Source organism: Erigeron canadensis, chromosome 7 (assembly GCF_010389155.1).
Source record: "Erigeron canadensis isolate Cc75 chromosome 7, C_canadensis_v1, whole genome shotgun sequence".
Lineage (NCBI taxonomy): Eukaryota > Viridiplantae > Streptophyta > Magnoliopsida > Asterales > Asteraceae > Erigeron > Erigeron canadensis.
The window spans coordinates 388,858-411,026 of record NC_057767.1 but is presented as its reverse complement, the minus strand read 5'-3'; the positions used below and the strand labels follow the sequence as shown (position 1 = coordinate 411,026).

At 34.5% G+C, this 22,169-nt stretch overlaps 3 protein-coding genes and 1 long non-coding RNA gene across 7 annotated transcripts; 2 read left to right on the top strand and 2 right to left on the bottom strand.

Annotated features, from left to right (window-relative positions):
- Window positions 1–5,603: 5,603 nt before the first annotated feature.
- LOC122607065 (tryptophan N-monooxygenase 1-like) lies at window positions 5,604–6,177 on the bottom strand. Its single transcript, XM_043779984.1, has one exon. It carries the CDS (start codon window positions 6,168–6,170, stop codon window positions 5,604–5,606), a length of 567 nt encoding a protein of 188 aa, XP_043635919.1. The 5' UTR covers window positions 6,171–6,177.
- A 674-nt stretch (window positions 6,178–6,851) lies between these two features.
- LOC122606715 (D-glycerate 3-kinase, chloroplastic) lies at window positions 6,852–18,430 on the bottom strand. 4 transcript variants are annotated; one of them, XR_006324983.1, is made up of 14 exons: window positions 18,241–18,430; window positions 15,174–15,559; window positions 14,527–14,606; window positions 14,364–14,415; window positions 13,789–13,830; window positions 13,607–13,685; window positions 13,490–13,521; window positions 13,328–13,396; window positions 12,219–12,293; window positions 12,028–12,144; window positions 11,901–11,951; window positions 11,317–11,466; window positions 7,435–7,497; window positions 6,852–7,136 (listed from the first exon to the last, which is right to left on the bottom strand). XR_006324983.1 is itself a non-coding variant. In XM_043779570.1 (13 exons), the coding sequence occupies exons 1-12, from the start codon at window positions 18,377–18,379 to the stop codon at window positions 11,323–11,325; spliced, it is 1,266 nt and encodes a 421-aa protein (XP_043635505.1). In that variant the 5' UTR covers window positions 18,380–18,430; the 3' UTR covers window positions 6,852–7,136; window positions 11,317–11,322. The 4 variants fall into 4 exon arrangements, 2 of the variants coding, with proteins under 2 accessions (XP_043635505.1, XP_043635506.1); XR_006324982.1 differs by having other exon boundaries at window positions 6,852–7,126; XM_043779570.1 differs by lacking the exon at window positions 7,435–7,497.
- LOC122606716 lies at window positions 8,934–10,135 on the top strand. The gene is made up of 2 exons (XR_006324984.1): window positions 8,934–9,497; window positions 9,906–10,135. It is a non-coding gene; the product is annotated as an uncharacterized LOC122606716 (long non-coding RNA).
- A 1,645-nt stretch (window positions 18,431–20,075) lies between the features above and the next one.
- On the top strand, window positions 20,076–21,608 carry LOC122607064 (delta-9 acyl-lipid desaturase 1-like). Its single transcript, XM_043779983.1, has 5 exons — window positions 20,076–20,447; window positions 20,586–20,726; window positions 20,855–21,010; window positions 21,114–21,220; window positions 21,320–21,608. The coding sequence occupies exons 1-5, from the start codon at window positions 20,076–20,078 to the stop codon at window positions 21,606–21,608; spliced, it is 1,065 nt and encodes a 354-aa protein (XP_043635918.1).
- The last annotated feature ends 561 nt before the right edge of the window (window positions 21,609–22,169 follow it).

Sequence of the window (22,169 nt, the reverse complement as noted above, 5' to 3'; positions counted from 1 at the left end):
ACTTTCAACTTTAACTTCACTCGTTAGCGTCCTTGCCCTTGCTACTACCGACCCCTGTAAAAAGCTAAACAACTAAAATATAAGCAACGCTTAGTGAATACATACACATATAATCATAATTACGTCATCGTAACAATGTGCACTAAGCACCGCATAAAGCCATTACATTCATATTAAACACAAGCATAACATTCATCACAAATCTTTTTCAACATGGCCATGGACAATTTGGCTAGTAGGAATTTACCCACCTACTAACTCTTACAAACAATTTGACTAGTAGGAATTTACCCACCTACTAGCTCTTACACTCAACAAACAAATGGTTCATATAAATTTACCCACCTATGACCTCTATTAACAAGAACATGATTATATACATATACACTCACCTCTAACTTGGCTACTAGATACTATGGCTATAGGCTCAACTAGATGATTTATGATGAGCGTCCATTTTGTGATAAAAAAAACCCCTAAAAAAAGCTTCATTTCTATGCTTAAATGAGTTATTATTCCGGAACTATTGGTACTTAATGAATGATGTGATTATGCAGGTTCCCGGGAGATGCAAGAGAGGGTAAATGACATCAAGTGACTCAAGAAGGAAGCCTATGAAGTTACAAGACACAAGGAAGTGGTTCGGGAGCCAAACGAAGACTCAAGTGCAAGACAGCAGCCACCAGCGGCGGCTGGCTACCTAACCAGCGCCGCTAGTGCTCACCAGCGTCCGCTCCTCAGCCAACAAGCGCCACTACTCATCAGCCAGCGCCCGCTCGTCGTTCAACCAGCGCCGCTAGCCCAAGAAAGCCCAGAACCAGCACCGCTGGTTGGCCCAGATCAGAAACCGACTTAAACCCCTATTTAAGTCGAACTAACCCTCAAAACCCTAAGAGAGAGCTGATTCAGCAGCCCTAGCCGCCCAGGAATAACCCTAGATCGAAATTGCAGATTCCAAGAAGGTTTTGGAGCATCTAAACACCTTCCGATTTTCACTCTTGGTCTAGATCTTTCATTTTTATTTACTCTTTGTTATTGAACTATGTCTTTTATCTTCTCAGACTTTGTTATTCCTTTAATAATGCTAGGCTAGTAGGCTGAATACTTGTTTGGATCAATGTGATCATGTAGACGCTTATTTGTTTTACTGTGTTTGTTTAAATTCTGTTGGAGTGTGCTTTACTGTTTATCGTAGATCCATGTTTATTAGTAATTCATGTTGCTATTGGTTTTATATATGAACATATTAGTTTAATTCTAATGATTGTCTATGATCATGCACTACAACTAATATGCTAGGACAGAAAACAACTAGTCGGTCTATAACTAGAAGTAAAAAGTGATTCCCTTGTAACCGAGGGATCCAAAACCATAGTAACTAGGATGAATTGAACATGAAGCTTAACAATACCAGACGCGATCCTTTGACTTAGAAACGAGCATTGTGGTCACCGGAGGGAATTATATCTGGTCATGGCTTAAGAGCCAGGTAATTAAAAGATGAATTAGTAACACAAACTTTAGGTCATAATGCTTAAAACAATGAATCTAGCGAGAATTTGTTTTAAAGGGTAGTGTGAGTCTAGCGACAGCACTACTAATGGTACACACATTAAACACCAGAAGGGTTGAATGTGTAAATACTAAAGGGTCGAATGTGTAATTACTCTCATTATAAATAGAGGGTAATTAACCCTAAGTTAAGGTTAATCCCTACACACATAATACCCTAATTTTCGTGTGCCTCTCCTCTCTAAATTCGTGCATCATGTTCCAGCCGAATTTATTCATCCCATTATTACTCAATCACCTTGTTATGGGAACCCGAAATCAATAGCAATTATGCTTTAATGTTCTTACAGGTTCCACATGACGATTGGAGATGTTTTATCATTCGAATCGAATCATGTTTATTCCAACACTCCTTTTAACCTCATTCATATTGTACAACTCATGTAAAACATACTTTTCAGTTTTCATACATATTGAGCATAAATTCAAGCCTGTTACCTATATATAACCTCTAAGGTTTCGATAGTCAATGTGACAATGTTACTACCGTCTTTTCGACCATTACATACCGAAGGAAATTTGGCCTAATGGTATTCGAGGTGATCCAACAATCAAAATGTTGTGAGATCAAGTTTTCTGGGTGTGTGTGAAATTGATCTAGTGAGTGAATATGACAAACAAACTATACAAGTAGTCCTGGGTCTCACTTGTTCTGCTCATCTGTCACTATAATGGTAGAAATCAATGACCCGTCTCTGTATTTGTTGGATAATCGTCCTATGTTAGCTGGAATCTAAACCCCCATATGTTTCCTGGCTTTCATAAGGATGAAAACAAGAACAGGATTCGGTATTTGACGCATAAGCAACTAGCATAAGTCTTCCATTGTGACGTTTTAGTGATCCAATAACTAAACCAACATGTTTGGATAAAATGCCAATACAGATGTTTTGTACAATCTAACTGTTGTAAAGAGGTTTATATATTATTTCAACAGGGTTGAAATTATATACAATTAGAAAGAAAAGTAAAAAAAATGTTGACGGGCAGGTCAATTTGACCCATTTGACGCATTAAAACGTCATTCATTTACTCGTTACCCAATCTGCCCGAGGGTCCAATTTGCCATCTCTACAATGATGTCATATAACTGAATGAGAATTCTTCTCGCATGACAGATAAAGGTACACCAAAGAGTTCTAGTTTTTACACTGTACATTGGGGAACCCATGACATCGCTAAAGTACAATATTCATTAACTGTCATAAAATTGTGGGCCGGGATAATTTACTCATCATGGCATGTTGTTGAGCCGTTCATTTCCACATGATTTACTCATGATTCATTTCCACCAAATTGAATCAACCACTTAAAAATTTGAAATATAATATGCATAACTTTTGAGGCAAGAAAAAGATGAAAATGATGGAGAAAACTCAAATATTCTCTTTTGGACGTGTAGTACCATAGCATCAATGTAATTAGTGGTTTACATTAGTGGTTTTATATTCAATTAAATGGTCTTAGATTTAGATACTAGTGATGATTTACATATAGGAAAATATTAGCTACTTGGTAATATATGTAGCCTGTTGGTGCATATTAGGCATGATGAAGTGAATAAAGACGTCTCTCACGTTTTAATGATGATTAACAATACACGAAACGATTGTTAAAGGATATAAATATTGATTTATGCATGTATACGCTATTTCCAAGCTAAAAACCGCAAACTTCATGTTTGAGCAAATGTGTAGCACTATAGCTGAGTACTGTTGCAAGCGCGGTCTGCCGTGCTTGTGGCCGCAGTAGGTCTGTCCAAATTTTTTCAAATGTGTAAGGCCCGTTTGATTTTTTCGTGACTTGTAACCTTCAGAATATGCTTATTCTAACATATCTAGGAGTTCCAATTTGTTAGAATTTGCATATATTCACTTTATGTTTTTCACACTTTTTGGCCTAAAAATTTCACTAAGTGTTGGAGGGTCAATGAAAGTCAAATGGGTTGGGTCTAATATATTAACACTTATAAAGTGTTTTATCTCAGATTTCTGGAAATAAAATTACCCATTTGAAAAAGCAAAAGCTTATCCCTTCTTCCTCAAACAAAACAAAGTGACTTTACTCATTTTCAAAACCCTCATGTGATCTTCCCCTCTTCAAGATATCTCCATTAGAAGTAAGCATCTAATGTTCTTTCTAAATAGTATTTATATGCTCTTATGGCAATGGAAAGATGCTTGGGTTTGATTTTGACATTGCTTGAACGGATTGAAACTTTTGCCAAGAACCAAGTGATAAAGTGAATCTGCAGGAAGCATAGCCACTGAGCACGGATGCTCATGCGTCTCTCTGTTCTAACAGGCTGAATTTTTCTCTTCCTATATATTCCAATATTGGCTTCAAGTATTGTCATCTCTTGCATACACAAAACCTCCTGAGATTCGAAGTGATCATTTTCAGATACATATCTACTTTCAATTTGACAAATTAGCAAGAGTGAAAAATTGTAGTAAGTGAAAATTTGTATAATTGTCAATTCACTACAAGTTGTAATATCACACTAGTGAGTATGAGTAGTGATAGAAGAGCTTGGTGAATAGGTCTTCTTGAGTGTTTATCAACTCTAGTGGTTAGAGTGGTGATAATTCTTGAAGTGTCAAGAATTGATATTTCCTAGTGGTTAGAAATTAGTGAGTCTTGAAGTGTCAAGATTGTACCCGCGGACTCTCCACCGGTTTTGGAGGATTTAGTGCTACTAACTCTTGATTTGTGAATCAAGGAGTGGATTACGGTGAATTCGTTAACATTCACCCGAACCACTATACATCGTGGTGTTCATATGTGTGGTGATATATTTCTTACTCTATCTCTTTACTTATTTTAAGTTTATTACAAACATACGTATATATATTGTTTGATAGAATGAAGCTAAGCACAAACAAGTTTCATATAAATTTTTCAAACATAAGTAATCAAAAAGAAGTAAAAGTTGGTGTCATCTATTCACCCCCCCCCCCCCCCTCTAGATTACACTTACATAGCCTATTAATAAAATTAAATTAACATAAAAAGTTATATATCCTTATTTTTCTCAATAACTTCCTACCCATCCTAAATTAATACATATTGAAAATTTCTTTTTTTTTTATAACAACAAATCTACGCTTTTCTCAAAGTGATCAAAGCCTCTACCACCCGACCTAAATGATGATGGCATATTGAAAATTCGTATTGATTGATTAACACTCTAACTTAATTAACACTATCTTTCCCACCAAATTTAATGCATATTGAAAAATTCGTATTACCTGTAGTTTTTTTTTTTTTTCTATCTATTACTATTTTTTTTTTGGTTGATGTTGTTGTTTGCCACTAATATTGGTTCAATCGTACACTCCAAGTTGATATCACGTGTCATGGGACATTCAAGAATTGGTTATTTAAGTAGTATTACAATTAGTATATTGTTTGAATGATTAAGGATGCATTCTTGAGTTTTTTTTAAGGGGTAAGAAAAGAAAGGATAAGAAATCTTTTATTTTTGCATTCTTGAGTTCTTTTTATGAAAGAATAAAAAGTGTAAGAAAGGAAAAAGTGACCCTTTATTGATCAAAAACTTTCCAGCCAATATTGGCCGGATTGTGAAGAAAAACTTTCTTTTCTTTTCCTATCCTATCTTTTCCTTTCTTTTCCTTTAAATTAAACTCGAGAATGCACTGTAAAAGAACCAACAACCACTCGTTTACAAGGAAAGAAATTAATGCAACATCCTGTCGTGCTCAACAAATTCATTACAGATATTATTAAGGTCATCTATGGTATATCCTCTGTATTGGTCATCTACGGCAGTGAAGAGAGCTTGAACCTCTGTCAAGATTCGTTCGAGAATTGCATCGTTTGCGACCAGCTTTTTTCAATTTGATCGGTTAGCTTTAGATACTTAATTATCGAAAAGAACCTAGCTAGCAGATCATATCAATCGTGAAAGAAATAAAGAACCTACCTTTAGATACTTAATTATCGACAAGAACCTAGTAGGATATTCAAAGCATAACCATTTCTTATTCATAAATAAAGAGAAGGACCCTTTATTCTAGATAACATAATGCATAAACTACTACAAGTGGCTTAGCCAGGTGAAGATTATCATGACTCTCAACAAGCTTAATCTTTGGCTCATTGTGTGGCGTTTCCCATGCAAATCCTTGAATCATTCTAGCTATCAACATTGTAGTAATGGTTGATCCCAAAATAACTCCAAGACAACCACGTTTCCCTGTGCCAATCAATGACAGTATCCTCAAGTCATGATCCGAAAGAACCACTTCTTTTCCAATGTTGACTAGATGTCGATCTGGATTGAATCGCATTGGATCTTTCCACACATTCGGATTCCTTCCCAACCCAAGCCTACTAAGTAGCACATGGCTACCCTTGGGTACAAAGTAACCCGCCACAATAGTATCCTTGAGTGAAACGTGGGGAACGTTGAAGGCTAAAAAAGGATGTAGCCTGAAAGACTCCTTAATGCATGCTTTTAGGTAATTGAGTTCTGGAACAAATGACTCCTCAACAAGTCGGTTACAACCAAAAATGTCATCTATCTCCTTGATTGTTCGGTTTAGGATTAAAGGTTCGCTAATCATTTTTGCCATCGCCCATTCTATTAGATGGATTATCAATTATGGCAATCATTATTTCCTACATATGGAAAGAAAAGAATTGTAGTCAGAACTCAATAATAAGGACTAATATTAATAATGACTACAATTATTTTCTTTCCATATGTAGGAAATAATGATTGCCATAATTGATAATCCATCTAATGCAATAGATTAATGGGCGATGGCAGAAATGATTAGCGAACCTTTAATCCTAAACCGAGCAATCAAAGAGATAGATGACATTGTTGGTTGTAACCGACTTGTTGAGGAGTCAGATGTTCCAGAACTCAATTACCTAAAAGCATGCATTAAGGAGTCTTTCAGGCTACATTCTTTTTCAGCCTTCAACGTTCCCTACGTTTCACTCAAGGATACTATTGTGGCGGGTTACTTCGTACCCAAGGGTAGCCATGTGCTACTTAGTAGGCTTGGGTTGGAAACTTGGGAAGAATCTGAAATTTATTATTATAGATGAATATATATATATATATATATATATATAGTTCTTGAAAACAACCTACTCATAACCTACTCATGCAAAGAGTTAACCTACTCATGCAAAGAGTCTTTTCCCTCCTGCACGGAAGGAAGTTTCTTTTGGCTATATATGAATGTATGTATATTTGACAAGGAATCAAAACAAACCTTATGAAAGAATGTAAACGAAGATTATTATTATTAGTATATTAATTGATTGATTACGGGAATACCAAGATGATATTTCTTATAAAGATATTAAAAAACCTTATACTGGGAAAAAAAGATTATCGAATGAAAAAATATGTCTGAATGAATACAAATTGTATACCCATCTGTGTATATATAATGTGTCTTTCATAATTTGCAAAACACCCCTTGAATATATCACCGCCTTAGAGCTTTAGTCCTTAGCTTGAATCTTCTAATACTTCTGATCCTTTCAGCATAAATATATTCAAGAGTAGTCCCTGCAGTTTACTAATCATACAATAAGAATTTTACATATATAAACTTTACATATGTTTGTTTATATATTCTGCAATCTGCACATATGTTTGTGTGTTTCGGTTGAGTTTATACAAGTTTTATTTCTGTCTGTGGCTTTGCACTCACGATATGTTGAAATCTCAATACGTTTTCATCATAAACTACTTTCTTTTCTCAGTTTTGGCATGATAGAATGAAAACTGGACTAGGTTAATTTGATTGGTGATGAATAACAGTACAGCTGTTGCACAATGAGATATGCCATAGAATAGCCTAAAAAATGCTTTACCCATCCTGTTTATATGACCGGGACCTAGCGGATTTTATCAGCCAAAAGTCCGACACGATGAACCTGCATAAGAGAAAGAAATATAGAACTAAAGGCCAAAAGGTCCTTTATGGTGCAAAACACAGATGTAATACCATCAAAATTTAAAGACAGATACAAGAACATCATCCGTGGCATTGGGCCATTGTGATGACCTTTCGATCAAGATCATGAGGTGCAAGTATCACTCAAGACAAATTGATGTAAACAGTAGAAGGTTGCGAGTCTTCCTTTTAAAAAATAGGCCCATAAAACAAACGAGTATAGCACCCAAAATGTACTTAATCTCAAAAACTAAGAGAGCAGATAATTAAGATTCTTAGACTAATGCTACTTGTCGACGAAGGTAAACAATGGGTTCAACCTGTCCTGGACATAGATACAAGTTTTTTCACTTTGAATTTACAGCTATGGTCGAGCCTGATCAAACTTGTTAAAAGTGAGACTCCTTTATCAACTGACTTTAGACTCGAAATAAGTTGACAATAAAACGAGTATTTTTTCGTTAACAACTTGTGTCTTTTTGTCCATAAAAGAAATGGAGTAAAAAGCTCATATGTTGCAAGCTTATCTAGTGCATAGAGACAAAAATCATACATCATAACCTTCATGGCACCAGAGATAGTGGACCATCTTTGGCATTTCTAACAACCAACCATTAAACCCCATAGGCCATAACAACTAACATGGGTATCATGCAAACTCCATGTGATGTACCTCATCTGCTGTATAGCCATAAGCAGTGATAAGCTTTAGCTCTTTTTCTATCTATCAACTCCTTTTAACCTCATTCATATTGTACAACTCATGTAAAACATACTTTTCAGTTTTCATACATATTGAGGATAAATTCAAGTCTTTTACCTATATATAACCTCTAAGGTTTCGATAGTCAATGTGACAATGTTACTACCGTCTTTTTGACCATTACATACCGAAGGAAATTTGGCCTAATGGTATTCGAGGTGATCCAACAATCAAAATGTTGTGAGATCAAGTTTTCTGGGTGTGTGTGAAAATGATCTAGTGAGTGGATATGACAAAAACTATACAAGTAGTCCTGGGTCTGACTTGTTCTGCCCATCTGTCACTATAATGGTAGAAATCAAGGACCCGGCTTTGTATTTGTTGGATAATTGCCCTATGTTAGCTGGAATCTAAACCCCCATATGTTTCCTGGCTTTCATAAGGATGAAAACAAGTACAGGATTCGGTATTTGACGCATAAGAGTGTTCCATTGTGACGTTTTTGTGATCCAATAAGTAAACCAACATGTTTGGATAAAATGAATGCCAATACAAATGTTTTTGTAAAATCTAATTGTTGTAAAGAGGTTTATATATTATTTCAACAGGGTTGGTCTAAATTGTTTTGTTCAACCAAACTACATTGGTATTCCACAGAAATTTTTTTTATACAATTAGAAAGAAAAGTAAAAAAATGTTGCCGGGCAGGTTAATTAGACCCATTTGACGCATTAAAACGTCATTCATGCCAACCTGTTTACCCAATCTGCCCGAGGGGTCCAATTTGCCGCCTCTACAATGATGTCATATAACTGAATGAGAATTCTTCTCGCATGCCAGATAAAGGTACACCAAAGAGTTCTAGTTTTTACACTGCACATTGGGAAACTCATGACATCGCTAAAGTACAAAATTCATTAGCTCAAGAACTCCAAATTATCCTATATAAGTGCAAATACGTGGACAAGTTCAACTAAGACACTTGAAATTTAAGAGCACATAGAATACAGTTGGGGAATTGGAGTGGGGGTCTAATAAGCCTACTGTTGATCTATAACAACCAACCACCACACTCATTAAAGTTGGTCATACAAGTCATATCCTTCTTTATATCCAAATCGCCTTTTTTTCTTTTAAGTTACAGGCTCTACATAACTTTCATAGAAATCAAATCGACCACACAGGCGAGAGATGTCAGAAGCACCGAAAATACAAGCCATGAATTACCATCAGGATGGCCAGAAACCTAAGGAGGAAAAGGGGTACCTATATAACTGGTTTGTTTACCTTCTCAACTGCATCTGTTTCATCTTTGTTCTGAAGGGATGTTCAGATTTGCATTTATGAACTGATCATCCTATTGTTACAGTGCAATTATAAGTTTATAACTTTTTTTCAGAATTTCCCAAACAGTTAAAAGTCTGATACCCTAATCATCGTATTACAATGTCAAACATCATAAACATATTCAAACGCTATTTTTTAAACACGATTAAGTACAGCTAAATATCAGATCCTAACTATTTAACTTCACAAGATCACTTTTAAACAGCACATCCAAACATCCAATGAACTTTTTTAGGTTCCAGGGCATCCGACCTACTCTAAGTTTGTGTGTGGGTTGTGGATTTAAACCACCTTTCTAAAGAAACTTTTGTCCTGACAGTCCGTATGTATTGCTGCAGCTTCTACACATTGTTTTGTTGTTGTTGCTGCCCCAAGAAATGTGAAGGCTGCTTGGTCGGTGATTGTTGCTGTTGCAAGTAGTTCTATGGCTATACATGAAGTCTGGCACTGACTTGGACCATGACACATATTCATTTAACGCAGTGTATTTTTAAAGACCAACCTTTTGTACCTACATATCGCACTTATTCTACTTGGTTGTTTGGATAATATTCAATGTTTGATGTCATTAAGGTTCCTAAGCTCTTTAAGATATTTTGAGACCACCTCTTATTTTAGGACCACCTAGGACCATTGATTTTTGTACACCATCATTATCTACTACAATATACAAGACTTTTTTGTAAAAATACTAAGACTTTCCGGCGACGGGCCCACCAGAAAATCATGTGTAAGTTACACATGTGTAAGTTAACTTACACATGATTTTCTGGTGGGCCCGTCGCCGGAAAGTCTTAGTGTTTTTACAAAAAAGTCTTGTATATCGTAGTAGATGATGATGGTGATGTGTAAGTTACGAAAATCAATGGTCCTTTTTTGGACTTTTTTTAGTTGGTCTCAAATTATCTTTCCCCAGATTTACCATATCTAAAATTGTGAAACGCATGTCCCTACAGTAGAGGGGAAACCCATTTACATAATTATGGGTCGATATAGATTATATTTTATCTCTAACTGGGAAAAAAAATAGCTGCAGACAAAGAATGTCGAATGCCACACAATGATTTTTAATGCATAAAAATATCCTAAGCCGTTTAACTAGAAAAGTATATCATTATTGTAATAATAAATTAAAAATCATATACAACATGTCATCTGTAAACTTTATAAGCAATTTACCTAAAGACATTGTCTGAGGTTAAAAAAACGTTATTGTGACAATACAGTTTTACGCTTTAATTATCAAATGTAATATATTATCTAATGCCATTTTAAACTATCTACAAACCATGTCCAGGGTCAACCCAACTAGTCTAATAGCATACTAATGAATTATTTGTTATTTAACATGCCTGCCTCACCCATCTACACATAGAAGAGCAAACACTTTAGGGCATTGCCAGGATTCGAACCCGGTGTGGGCGCATCAAAGTTGGTGGTGTTAGCCATTTATCCGCTCTGCCTTTCAAAAAAGAAAAAAGAAAAAAAAAAAGAACCTGCCTCACCCATTTGCCACATCACCTTTACTGCACATATTTTTTATACTTCTATGGTGCTTCAGGAAAAAAATTAGAATTGGAGAGAGAGAGAATCTTATTAAGCAGTGGGAACTTATTATGCCTTTCATTTACATTAGAATTGGATGAAAAGAATGGTATTATATGTATAATACATGTAAGCTTTTCCAATATACAATTTGAAGAAGTTGACCTCGGTGTAAAACAAAAGTGAATCGGTAATAGTAGTTACCTCTATCTAGCCAGCAAGGATTGGATTTCTTCCTTCATCAATTTCAACAAGGAGGGTGCGTTTAGAGTCGGATCCCTTTGGTCCTTCAGTGTATAATGTAGGGAGGTAGGCGTTGTACGCCGGCAAATATCTTGACACAAAATCCATCACCTATAATTCAGATCACGAAAAAGGATATGGTAGGTCACAACCACCAACATGAGCCAACTATTAGTATCAGAGGTGGCCATTTCAGCAAATTTACGTATGAAAGATCTGGTTTATGTATTATCTCCAATGATATAAGCATTAGACCATTACTGGAAAAAAAAAGGGTTTATGTTTTACTCCGTATTTCAAAAGGTAGAAAGTCACACAAAGTGTTACTCTATGGCATATCAAATTATCTATCATTTTATCATACAATAAGATTCTCATTGAGCAATATAACTTCTACTACAGTAGTTATTTTTTTAAAAATAGCGCAAACTTTCTGACAGCAGGTGTCTTGGGTCAATTTGACCTGTTATCCAAACATCCCAACCCACCCATTTACCCACCTCTACTTAGAAAGACTTGAACAAAATGTGTACAGATGTAAATACCTCCTCATCAGTCATCCCTGGTTTTCCAGCTTCTCGCATTTGAATCTCTGCCTGAAAGATATTCTCAAATTATATTAGTCGAAGGAGACTATAAAGCATGCAAGGGGGTGTGAAGATGATGCCAAACCTGTAACCGCCATTGGTAGACACAACTTGGGTCTTTAATTTTGATAATAATCCATGATTTCACGAACTTATCCCATGCATCATAATAAGTCTCCAGATTTTTGTTCACTATTTCTAGCTGCATAAAATTTGTACAGGTCATGTTTATATTCACAGGAAAAAAACATGGATGTGTGATCTCGGTGCCCTAACCTGTGGATCAACAGCTTTGACCACTTCGGCAGGAACAGGCTTAAAACCAAGCATCCAACCCTCAAAAAGAACTACCTAAATAAAGAAGCATAGAGAATGCAAATGAAAACAATCATAAATAATGTCAACTCAAACCCCTTTTTAAATGTTAAAAAACCAAAAGAACTGCACATTGATGTCTAATAAATTCAAGATAACAACTTATATATACAATTAAAAACTAAAAAATAAAAGACTTGATGTTCATCTAAGTTCACAAAAAAAAAAAAAAAAAAAAATTTCAGATCTCTTTCCTGAATTAGAAAACCATACCAATTACATGACAACACACATGTGATTTGAATCATTCAGGAGCATCCAATTTCATTTATTTTTATCTAAGGGCCCAGATGTTGGGTTAATCTTGATTTCGGGTCAATAAGTCAATAGGTTGTTTTTCATTAGAAAGTATCTTAAGTTAGTAAGTATTATGTTTCAATTAGCATGCGTCAAAGTCAGTAAGTTTAGATTGCATTTTATGTTTTACTAGAAAGTAATTAGTTTAGTTTTTGGGTATGAAAGAATTGGTCATAGTAGTGGGACCGAAACTTTAGGAGAATAGTGGACATGTTAGACAAAACTTTAGGAGCAGTTCTCTTTTAAATACAAGTTTCTCTCTTTTGGGTTTTGACTCTTTTCATATTACTAAAAAACACCGAAAGTTGCAACCCACATAAGAGTTTAATCCCTACACCAGATTGTTTCTCCAGTCGGCAGGAGGATCTCAAGCTTTTTAGTAGTCTCGTATAAACTCTTCCAATGTTATTACGATAATAATCCAAATTTTTGAACAGAAAGATTTAACTGAGAGTAAGCATTAGAAGAATACACATTGGGTTATTTCCAAATTGTTTAACGCATTTGACCCGTTCCACGTGTAGCTAAATTTTCTCTTTGACCCCATTTAAGATAAAAATAAAAAAAAAAAACAAACCAAAACAGCTCACTCGTACATATTTAGGACAAATTGGCCCTTCCGGATATACAAAGTTACCAACATAAACAACAGTGACAACCAAAGTGATAGGTCTAGCAGTTGAGCATGCTAGTTGCTAATGAGTTTCACTTACTGTTAAAGGTCCTTCAACTTCAGGCCATGTTGAAGGATCGGCTCTATCACCTCTACCATTGTACGCAGACTGCAGTAGGGACATTCCCAAAATCATACTTAGAAAAATTAACACAAAATCATTAAGAGGATACATACATAATTACATATAATGTGTACTTACTTTATCATATCTTGGTAGCTTCATCTTCATACCTGGGACATGTGTGCCAAAGTTTAGTTCAAAATATGTTATTAAACTTAGCATACACATGTGAGACAAAATGAGTGTCATTCACACCTTCTTTGGTCAATTTGCCCAGAGCTGTTAGTGTTTCAACAGACAGAGAAAGATCATGACTTCCAGCATTTCCGCGGAACTGTGGTTAAAGAAAAAACCTACTGTGAATTAGTTAAACAGTGCCACCACTACTCTTGTGTTCAAGTTCTGCTTTCAAGGAAAAAAGTGCATTGAAGTCGTACCTCTAATAGAGCATTCCCGGGATTGTTTTCCCTCAGTTTAGCCTAAAATAAAATTAATAGTGAGTTAGAAATCAGAAAAATTAAAGATGATAAAGCAGTGAAGAAGCTAAGACAATCTATTTTTTTTAATTCAGATGGCGTAGTTTAAAAACGCTGTTCCAAAAGAGGCGGTAAACCAAAATTTGCTATTAGTTAGTGCGTAAAATTATTATACTTTTGTGACAAGTATACAGCAAATTAAGTAAATTAATATAAATGTGACCAGGAGAACAGAAGATGAAGCAAAAAATTAATAAGGGGCAAAGTAAACCTTTATAATTATATAGAAATAAATAACGTATGATTTCACATTCTCCAAATGCAATATCAGTATTAGTAGGGCCAGCATTTTTTCCATTTCTGGGACAACTTTATGTCTTTATCAAACTACACCAACCAAGTAATCACCTCCTTCAAATTATATAGTTGATAAAGAAAAAAAAATGGTATAAAATCCTTATAAATGTTTTCCGTCCCTCCCAAAAGATAGTACATGCAATATATATGTGAATTCTGTACTCCTTTTGACTATTTACCTGATTATCATATGTTAAATAGAAGTCGTCTATGGAAATAGTTGCAGACTTCCTGATACATTTAACATGTTAGAAATTCTAAAACTTCAAGGAGTTGAAATGACTTCATGGCCAAAAAGCACATCCCAATTTCATAGAAATGTATCATTGCTCTGCACTTTACCTCCCAGAAGTTTGAAAAAGATAGTCTAGAGCGAAAACAAGGGTAGTCTTCCCACAACCTTGTGGAGCACTAAAGCCAATCTGTGTAACAACAGAGGATGCATAAGCGAATATGACACAGGCACAAAAAATCAGGGAAAGAAAGTACTATAGGTGGCAAAGTGGCAGTTTCGATGTTGGGTAACAGATCAAAATGGGCTCATGTCAAAATGGCTAGCTTTTAATGAGGAAGTAAACGGTTTGAAAAGTTTTGGGTTGACATGGCCCATAAACTTTTTTTCCATTTAAGATTGGAAATGCCTGAGTAAAACTTTACGCATCCTTCAACCTATTTCATATTTAGCTAAGTTCAATATTTTGACTGGTCGACACTTTATAGATTAAATGTAACCCATATTCAACTATTCAAGTAACAGGTTGAGATTGCCACTTTTAGAAATACTATACAATTAATCACATAATGAGTTTTAACAATATATAACATTTAATTACTTCAAAAAGGTATCCTTTTGTGTGTTAAGATAGTAACATAATCATTTATCCCTAACTATAGATATCTTTTGTTCAGTATATCAGTTTTATATCCTATAATACCTAGTGTGATGTCAAACAACCAAGGACCTATTTATCAGAAGATTAGGCAAATACCACCAATGGAGGGATGTCATCTCCATCTTTGAAAGCGGACCTATGATCGGATATCTGCTGGTCACACCACAAGTACACAGGGATATAATAGTGATAGATTCTAGCTTTCTGAGGTGTGGTCAGGTATAGATCATTGAGCTTAAACAATTTACACACGTGAGATCCATTTTCTAACCACTTGTCTATAGATTCTGCTATCATCTCTGGGGTGAACCCAAGTTTGTCTATAAGGGGACCTGAGCAGATAAATTCAAAGAGATCCTTCACAGAGGAAACTTCTGCAGGTTTAGTTGGAAATACTGAATGTAATGGACCAGGCCTCCTGTCATTATTGGCTACAATATCCTTATAGCTTGAGTTGTCTTGCATCCATGAACATCCATGCCCTGCAATAATTCCCAATCATGAGAGAGAGTAGAGAAAATGCAACAGATAACCAGCTCTAAAATAAACATTAATGAACATTAATGCACTGTAAGTATCCACATGTAATATAGCTTGAAATGTTAGGTTTCCAACAGCTTCAAACGTATTTGCACTTCACCCATGGAACAAACTAATTCTGTCAGTCTAACACCTACAAACTACTTATAATTTAATAATAGTACCTTATTCTGAACAATATTACAAAAAAAAAAAAAACCATTCCACATGGCTTCACAGAGCCTCATAATGAGGCTTTGAGTTCTATAAGCGACACCTATATGCTTAATGAAATTTCGGCGGAGAACGACATCATCTTGTGAAAGAAAAAGATTGTATGTTGTACATAATCCTCCTTTCAACATCTTAATCCCTTTTAGTTCATTATCTTATCCTTCAAAACTTTTCCCCTTTCTTGTTTTGTATGACACATTTCCCTATACTTGAAATAACTAGAACGATATAAAATGACGGAAGTTCTTTTGGACGTCATCTCATTTCCAATGCTCATCGACTGTGGAAGTTGAAATGTTATGCCTACATGATAGTCAATTTGTTGGTTGTTCTTGTTGTTGATAATCCATTGTTTCCCATATTGCATTGATGTTTACAAGCAGTATATAAATGCACCGAAACCTTGTTGTCTCAGATTCTTGCACACATATATTTCATTCCTTTATTCGTCATACCATATTCACTTGTTCAAATTTGTGAACCGCTTGAGTCCCTTGCCCGGAAAGTCAATGAAGGATATAAAAAGTACGCAGATACTTAAAGAATACGATGCATTTTCTCAAAGACACTGGGAGGAAAAAAAGCTTGACGAACTCCTAGGAGTTGGCTTGTAGGAAATTTGAGGAGAGAATAGCCTGCACATTTCTGAAGGTCCATAGTACAAATCCCACTAGGTGCAAACATTTTCTCGGAACCCCGTAGATTAGTGGCCCACCAAGGTGGAGTCAAAACTATGGCCAGAAAAGATTTTAAAAAAAAAATCCTTCCACTTCGCATCTTAGTTAATCATGCAAAAAACTAGTCAATATGGGAACAGAAACCTCCGTAAATCACGTATGTTTATTGTTAAGTTCAAGCAATTACAGTAATACTCTTAATACGAGTCCTAAGCATTGACTATTAAATACTTTTAATTGTAACAGGTTGGGCTTTACGACCTGCAATACAAAATTTCTTTTTCCTAACTGTATGTTTAATGTTTAGTTTCTCAAAAAGAAACAAAAAGCATTATGCCAAAAGCCACTTATTCTTCTTCAAACACAAACTTTAGCTCTTTACATCACACAAACTTGTTAAAAAGAAAAACCTAAGTTAAAACCTCCATGAAGGTGATAGTTTTGTTAATGACTTTGTAAATTTCACATTGATCCTGGTAACAATGGCAACAAAATCCAAACCAACCACATTCTCTACAATATTATTTAATCACACTACTAAAGGATTGCTTAACACAAAACAGATCATATACCTATTTTAATTCCGTCGTGCCTTTAAAAAACATTACCCTGTGAAAAAAAAACTGCATCTATACTTCTCACTCGGTCCCAAATAAACGTCCTCTTCTAAAAACTGTTAGAAAGACTGATCAAGTCCTCGAACTCCAGCTAGTTGAAATTATTATTACAAAACTAAAAACAATAATATAGTTGTTAACATTAATCCTATTAAATTAGAAAAAAAGTATGATTAAATGACTACATTGCACCTTTTTAATATGTGTGTTGTTGTCCACTGGAGTACTAGACTATGTGGGGACTCTTATGAATTGAAACGTCTGTACTACGCAAAAGCTTATGAGAGCTAAACTTAATCTTTTTACTTTGGTTGACAAAGCTTTCAAGAGCTTAAAGTTTAGCTCCTAAGCTTACTAAAAGTAAAACTACCTAAACGTTTCATAATCAAATATGTTACACTTCTTACGTTTTTATTTGTCCGTCTTGTTATCTCATTTCACATTTTATAGCTTCAGATTGAAAAAGGGTAATGGGAGAAACCCTAGCCCCGGTACCACAATTGGATACCCATCAACTCACTCCATATGAGCCATATGATAGCCGGTACAATACCTCCATCCTAATCCCCACATGATCTGGGCACCCCGAAGGATCGAACCCGTGTCTTTTGAAATTCACATATGGGCCTAGGCTTCATTAATAACGGGTTACCTTAAAGGAGTTGTTTTTTTCTGCCAAGCGGGGATCGAACTTGAGACCCTAACGTCACCAAGTGCTTCTCTTACCATCAGGCCAACTCCTTGTTGGTTTTTACAGCTTCAAATTGAGCTCAAATAATTTGCCAAAACCAATGTATACATATAAAAGCTTTCAGCTTTGAGCATCCAGCTCTAAATAAACGCTTAACGAAAATGTGAGACGTTACACATCACTCTCTATCTTACACCATCAAGAAAACCGATAAAACCGTCCAAAACTATCCGAAACTGTCACCATTTGGTTGAATACAGTGCTAGTATATAATATACATGTAAGCATATAATTACATACAAAACTATATCTATAATTCTAGAAACTTACAAGCATTTCTATATACTAGAAAGAAAAAATTATATTATATTATTATATATAGAAATAAATGAGTCTGAAAATTAAAAAGGAAAAAGAAACTGAACCTGATTTGAAAGAGGAATGGAGAGGCAGTTGAGGAAGAATGCGGTTAGAATTCCGATCATGTGCGGCGGAAATTGACGGCAAAGATGACGTGAGTAATGGTTTAATTGGCCGGTGAAATACATCCATAAAAACCGCCATTGATGGATTGGAGTGTGAGTGAGTGAGAGTGAGAGATACAGAATTATTATAGATATATCTTTTTGGTTGGATGGATTTTTGTGTATGGATGTATATGTATTGGACTATTGACACGTGTCATAATAAATTTTATCATTTGCTCATTTTTTCGAAGACTTTTGCTATTCACCCATTTACACACGTTGACTTCTATATGCTTGTCAAAAATATATGCATAAATAACTAACAACCTTTCGATCGACTAGTCAATTTTTTCTCCTCAGGTAAAGTAGCTTCGTTTCTGTAATCTAGTTCTCACTTCGGAGCTATAAATTCTTATTTTTTTCATTTCACACGGCAATACTCCAATTCAAAAAGAAATCTCTCATTAATTAAAACAAATGACTTTCGAACCGTCTCTTGCTCTTTGGTAGTGGTGGTGGCCAATTATAAACACATTGTGTTAAGTTTCTAATTACAGTATATTTGGCCAGTTTTTCTTGTTTTCACATAAATTTTAATTTTCAAATGACCACTATATATTAGGGAATATGTGGTTACTAGACAACCAAGTTGGGTGTAGAATCCTTCATATCTTAATTTTGTAATTTATTAAAAAGATAAGAGACCAATCATTTATATATTAAAAAATGAATATGTGAGGGTTCAACATACGACTTGAATGTCTAACAATTACATGCTCTGCTTATTTCTTTTGCTAAACTTAGAGTTTGTTTGTATTTTTTTCCCCATAATTTTGAAGGATATGTATCACATTTGAGACAAATGTAAGTCTTTTGGCAATACTTGCTTACGTATGTATACATGAACAAAGAAAATAAAAAGAAACTACAAAGTACGGAGTAATAGTTTATTAATGTTAATTAAAATTATATTTCCCATTTATATAACCGACCGAAATAAATATTCCATGCATTTTATCAAGTATTTATATTCTATACCATCCCCTCGTACACCGAATACAAGAAGAAAAAGCTACACAAAACTATTATTAAAGCATAGTTTATTCATGTTAATTGTGTTTTCTATCTATATAACCATTTCCATTATTTCATGCTTGAAAATTGGTTTTCATGTTTACATGACAGACAACGTGATTTATTTAATGGCATCTTTTTTTCTTATTCTTTTAGTCTATGAAATATTTGCAGTTTTGCACCATATTAATATTTTCTATTGCAATTCAAATATATTATATATTCATTTAAATGGTTATCAGTTTAGTGAATTTTTTTCCATACAACCGATTAGGCTTATAATCTTACATAAACACCTCTTTTTAACGAGCTAGATAGCAAGCTATGAATTAAAGTTTTCTCGTGTGGTAGTTGTGCTAATAAAATTGAAACAATAACTTTGCTTTCCCCAATTTATAAATCAAAATAATAAATGTGCGTTGATTTTCCTAACCAACCAGTTCATTAGTAGTTTTACATAAACCACTTTGTAATACGTGGTCTATATACACACAAAACACATGATCTCTAATTTGTTTTAAGCGTTGATTTTGTACATAGAATGATCATTTTGTTGTTAGCTAGATTCAAAGTTGTATATTCTAATTAATTAATATAAATACAAGCATATATATATATATATATATATATATTTCTATATGTATACTATAATCTTTATAATGCAAATGGTTTCGATAATCTATATTGTATAGAATTCTCTCTCCCTCACGATTAGTGCCATGTCACTCGAGTCAAGTAATGACCAACCCAACTCTCTGCAAACAAACAACCACACAACTAGCGACCGTAATCGTCATAAAAAAACAACCCATATGCTATTGTTGGATGAGAAGAGGAGGGGAGGATATTGGTTTCGAAAATGGGATTCATTAGACATACGTACCGTTTCATGGCTCATCGCGACACATGTATTGGCTTGTTGCGCTCCTTTCATGTTTGATTGGGGCGCATTGAGAGTTGCCGGGCACATAACTTTGTTAAGTGGGATTGGTATAAGTTTAGGATATCATAGACTTCTTACTCACCATAGTTTAAAGATCCCCAAATGGCTTGAGTATTTCTTTGCCTATTGTGGTGCTCATGCTGGCTTGGTATGGTGCTATAGCTAATATAGAGCTTAACTACCTTTAGATTCTTTGTAAATGTTGGTCGTCTTTTAAACAGATAATGTTTTTCTTATTCATGAATAACTGACTGTATTTTTTATTTTACTTGAAATAAATGTGTAGAGGGATCCAATATTTTGGGTGAGCATACACAAGAACCACCATAAGTATTCTGATACAGATAGAGACCCTCATTCACCGGTCGAAGGATTTTGGTTTAGTCATATAGGTTGGTTATGCTACAATGACTATAGTGCTTCAAAGGTGATATATATTTGTATCTTTAATTAATCTCATTGTGATATATATACAAATAAGTTAATCCTATATATCGACTTTTATGTTAAACTCACTATGTATGATCTTACTCTGTATTGAATGGATCGGATTAGTGTGGAGAATCAAGAAGCGGAGAATTCTCAAATGTACCTGAGCTAAAGGCACAATGGTTTTATAGGTTTCTTCATGAAACTTATATGGGGCATTTGCTAGGGCTTTCAGCACTACTCTATCTCTATGGAGGCCTCCCTTACTTGGCTTGGGGAATGGTATACAAATTGATGTTTTGTTCATTTTATTTTAGTATATATTGAATTATTGATGATTTATGAACTATTTTTCATGTTCGTTACTATACACTAAATCGTTCAGGGTATGCGAATAGTGGCATCATTCCACGTGTCGCTTGGCATAGCATCTATATGCCATTCGTGGGGCGAGAGGCCTTGGAACACCCCTGATACGTCAACAAATAACTGGTTTGTTGTTCATAATACTCTTAAATAAATTCATGAACCAAGTTTTATGTAAAGTTTATGATATATATTAAGTATGTAAACATTTGATGAATTACACAGGTTGTTAGCACTACTAACTTTTGGTGAGGGTTGGCATAACAACCACCATGCTTTCCCAAAATCGGCTCGAGCCGGATTGGAATGGTGGCAATTGGACACAACATGGCTGGTGATAAGGTTTCTTGAATTAGTTGGATTGGCTACAAATGTTAAGTCACCAACTCAAGATGAGAAAAGAAAAAAAGCATTGTTGTTTAGCTCCAAACCTCCAACCAAAAAAGAGGACTCACTTTGGACTTGGATCAAGATGGTTAAGCCAACTAGTGGTTTTCATTTCGGTTCCAATTAGTAGCTTAGTTGTGCTTTGTTGGGGCTACAATAATAATAATAATAATGTGTATTGGTTGCTTCCAATTATAACATATATTTAAAAATAAAGATAAAAAGAATAAAGTTTAAATGGTATCTTGCAATTAGGACAAAGCTTAATAATCACCATTACATCAATAGATATATATCTTATAACTATGTTCTTTTATCCGTACATCGTGCCAGTTATTTAAAAATGTTGTTTTAGTAATATGAATATTTATAATAACTTTTAACAACTATACATTATTTAGGCATGTACATATAAATCTATATTATCATTAAATGAAAAGTTTTACATTTATTAAAATAGATAAATTCAAAATATAACTCTTATTATTTATGAAAATCTTTGCATTTATATAAAAACATACATTATCAAATATTCATATGAACTATCACATATTATACTTCATGTAATACTAATGAACATAAAATGAAGTTAAAATGTAAATGTAATGTAAAATCATAACGATCTTTTATTTTTTGCAAAGTGATATGTGACTTATTAGAATTTCATCACACTCTTTCAAAGAAAATA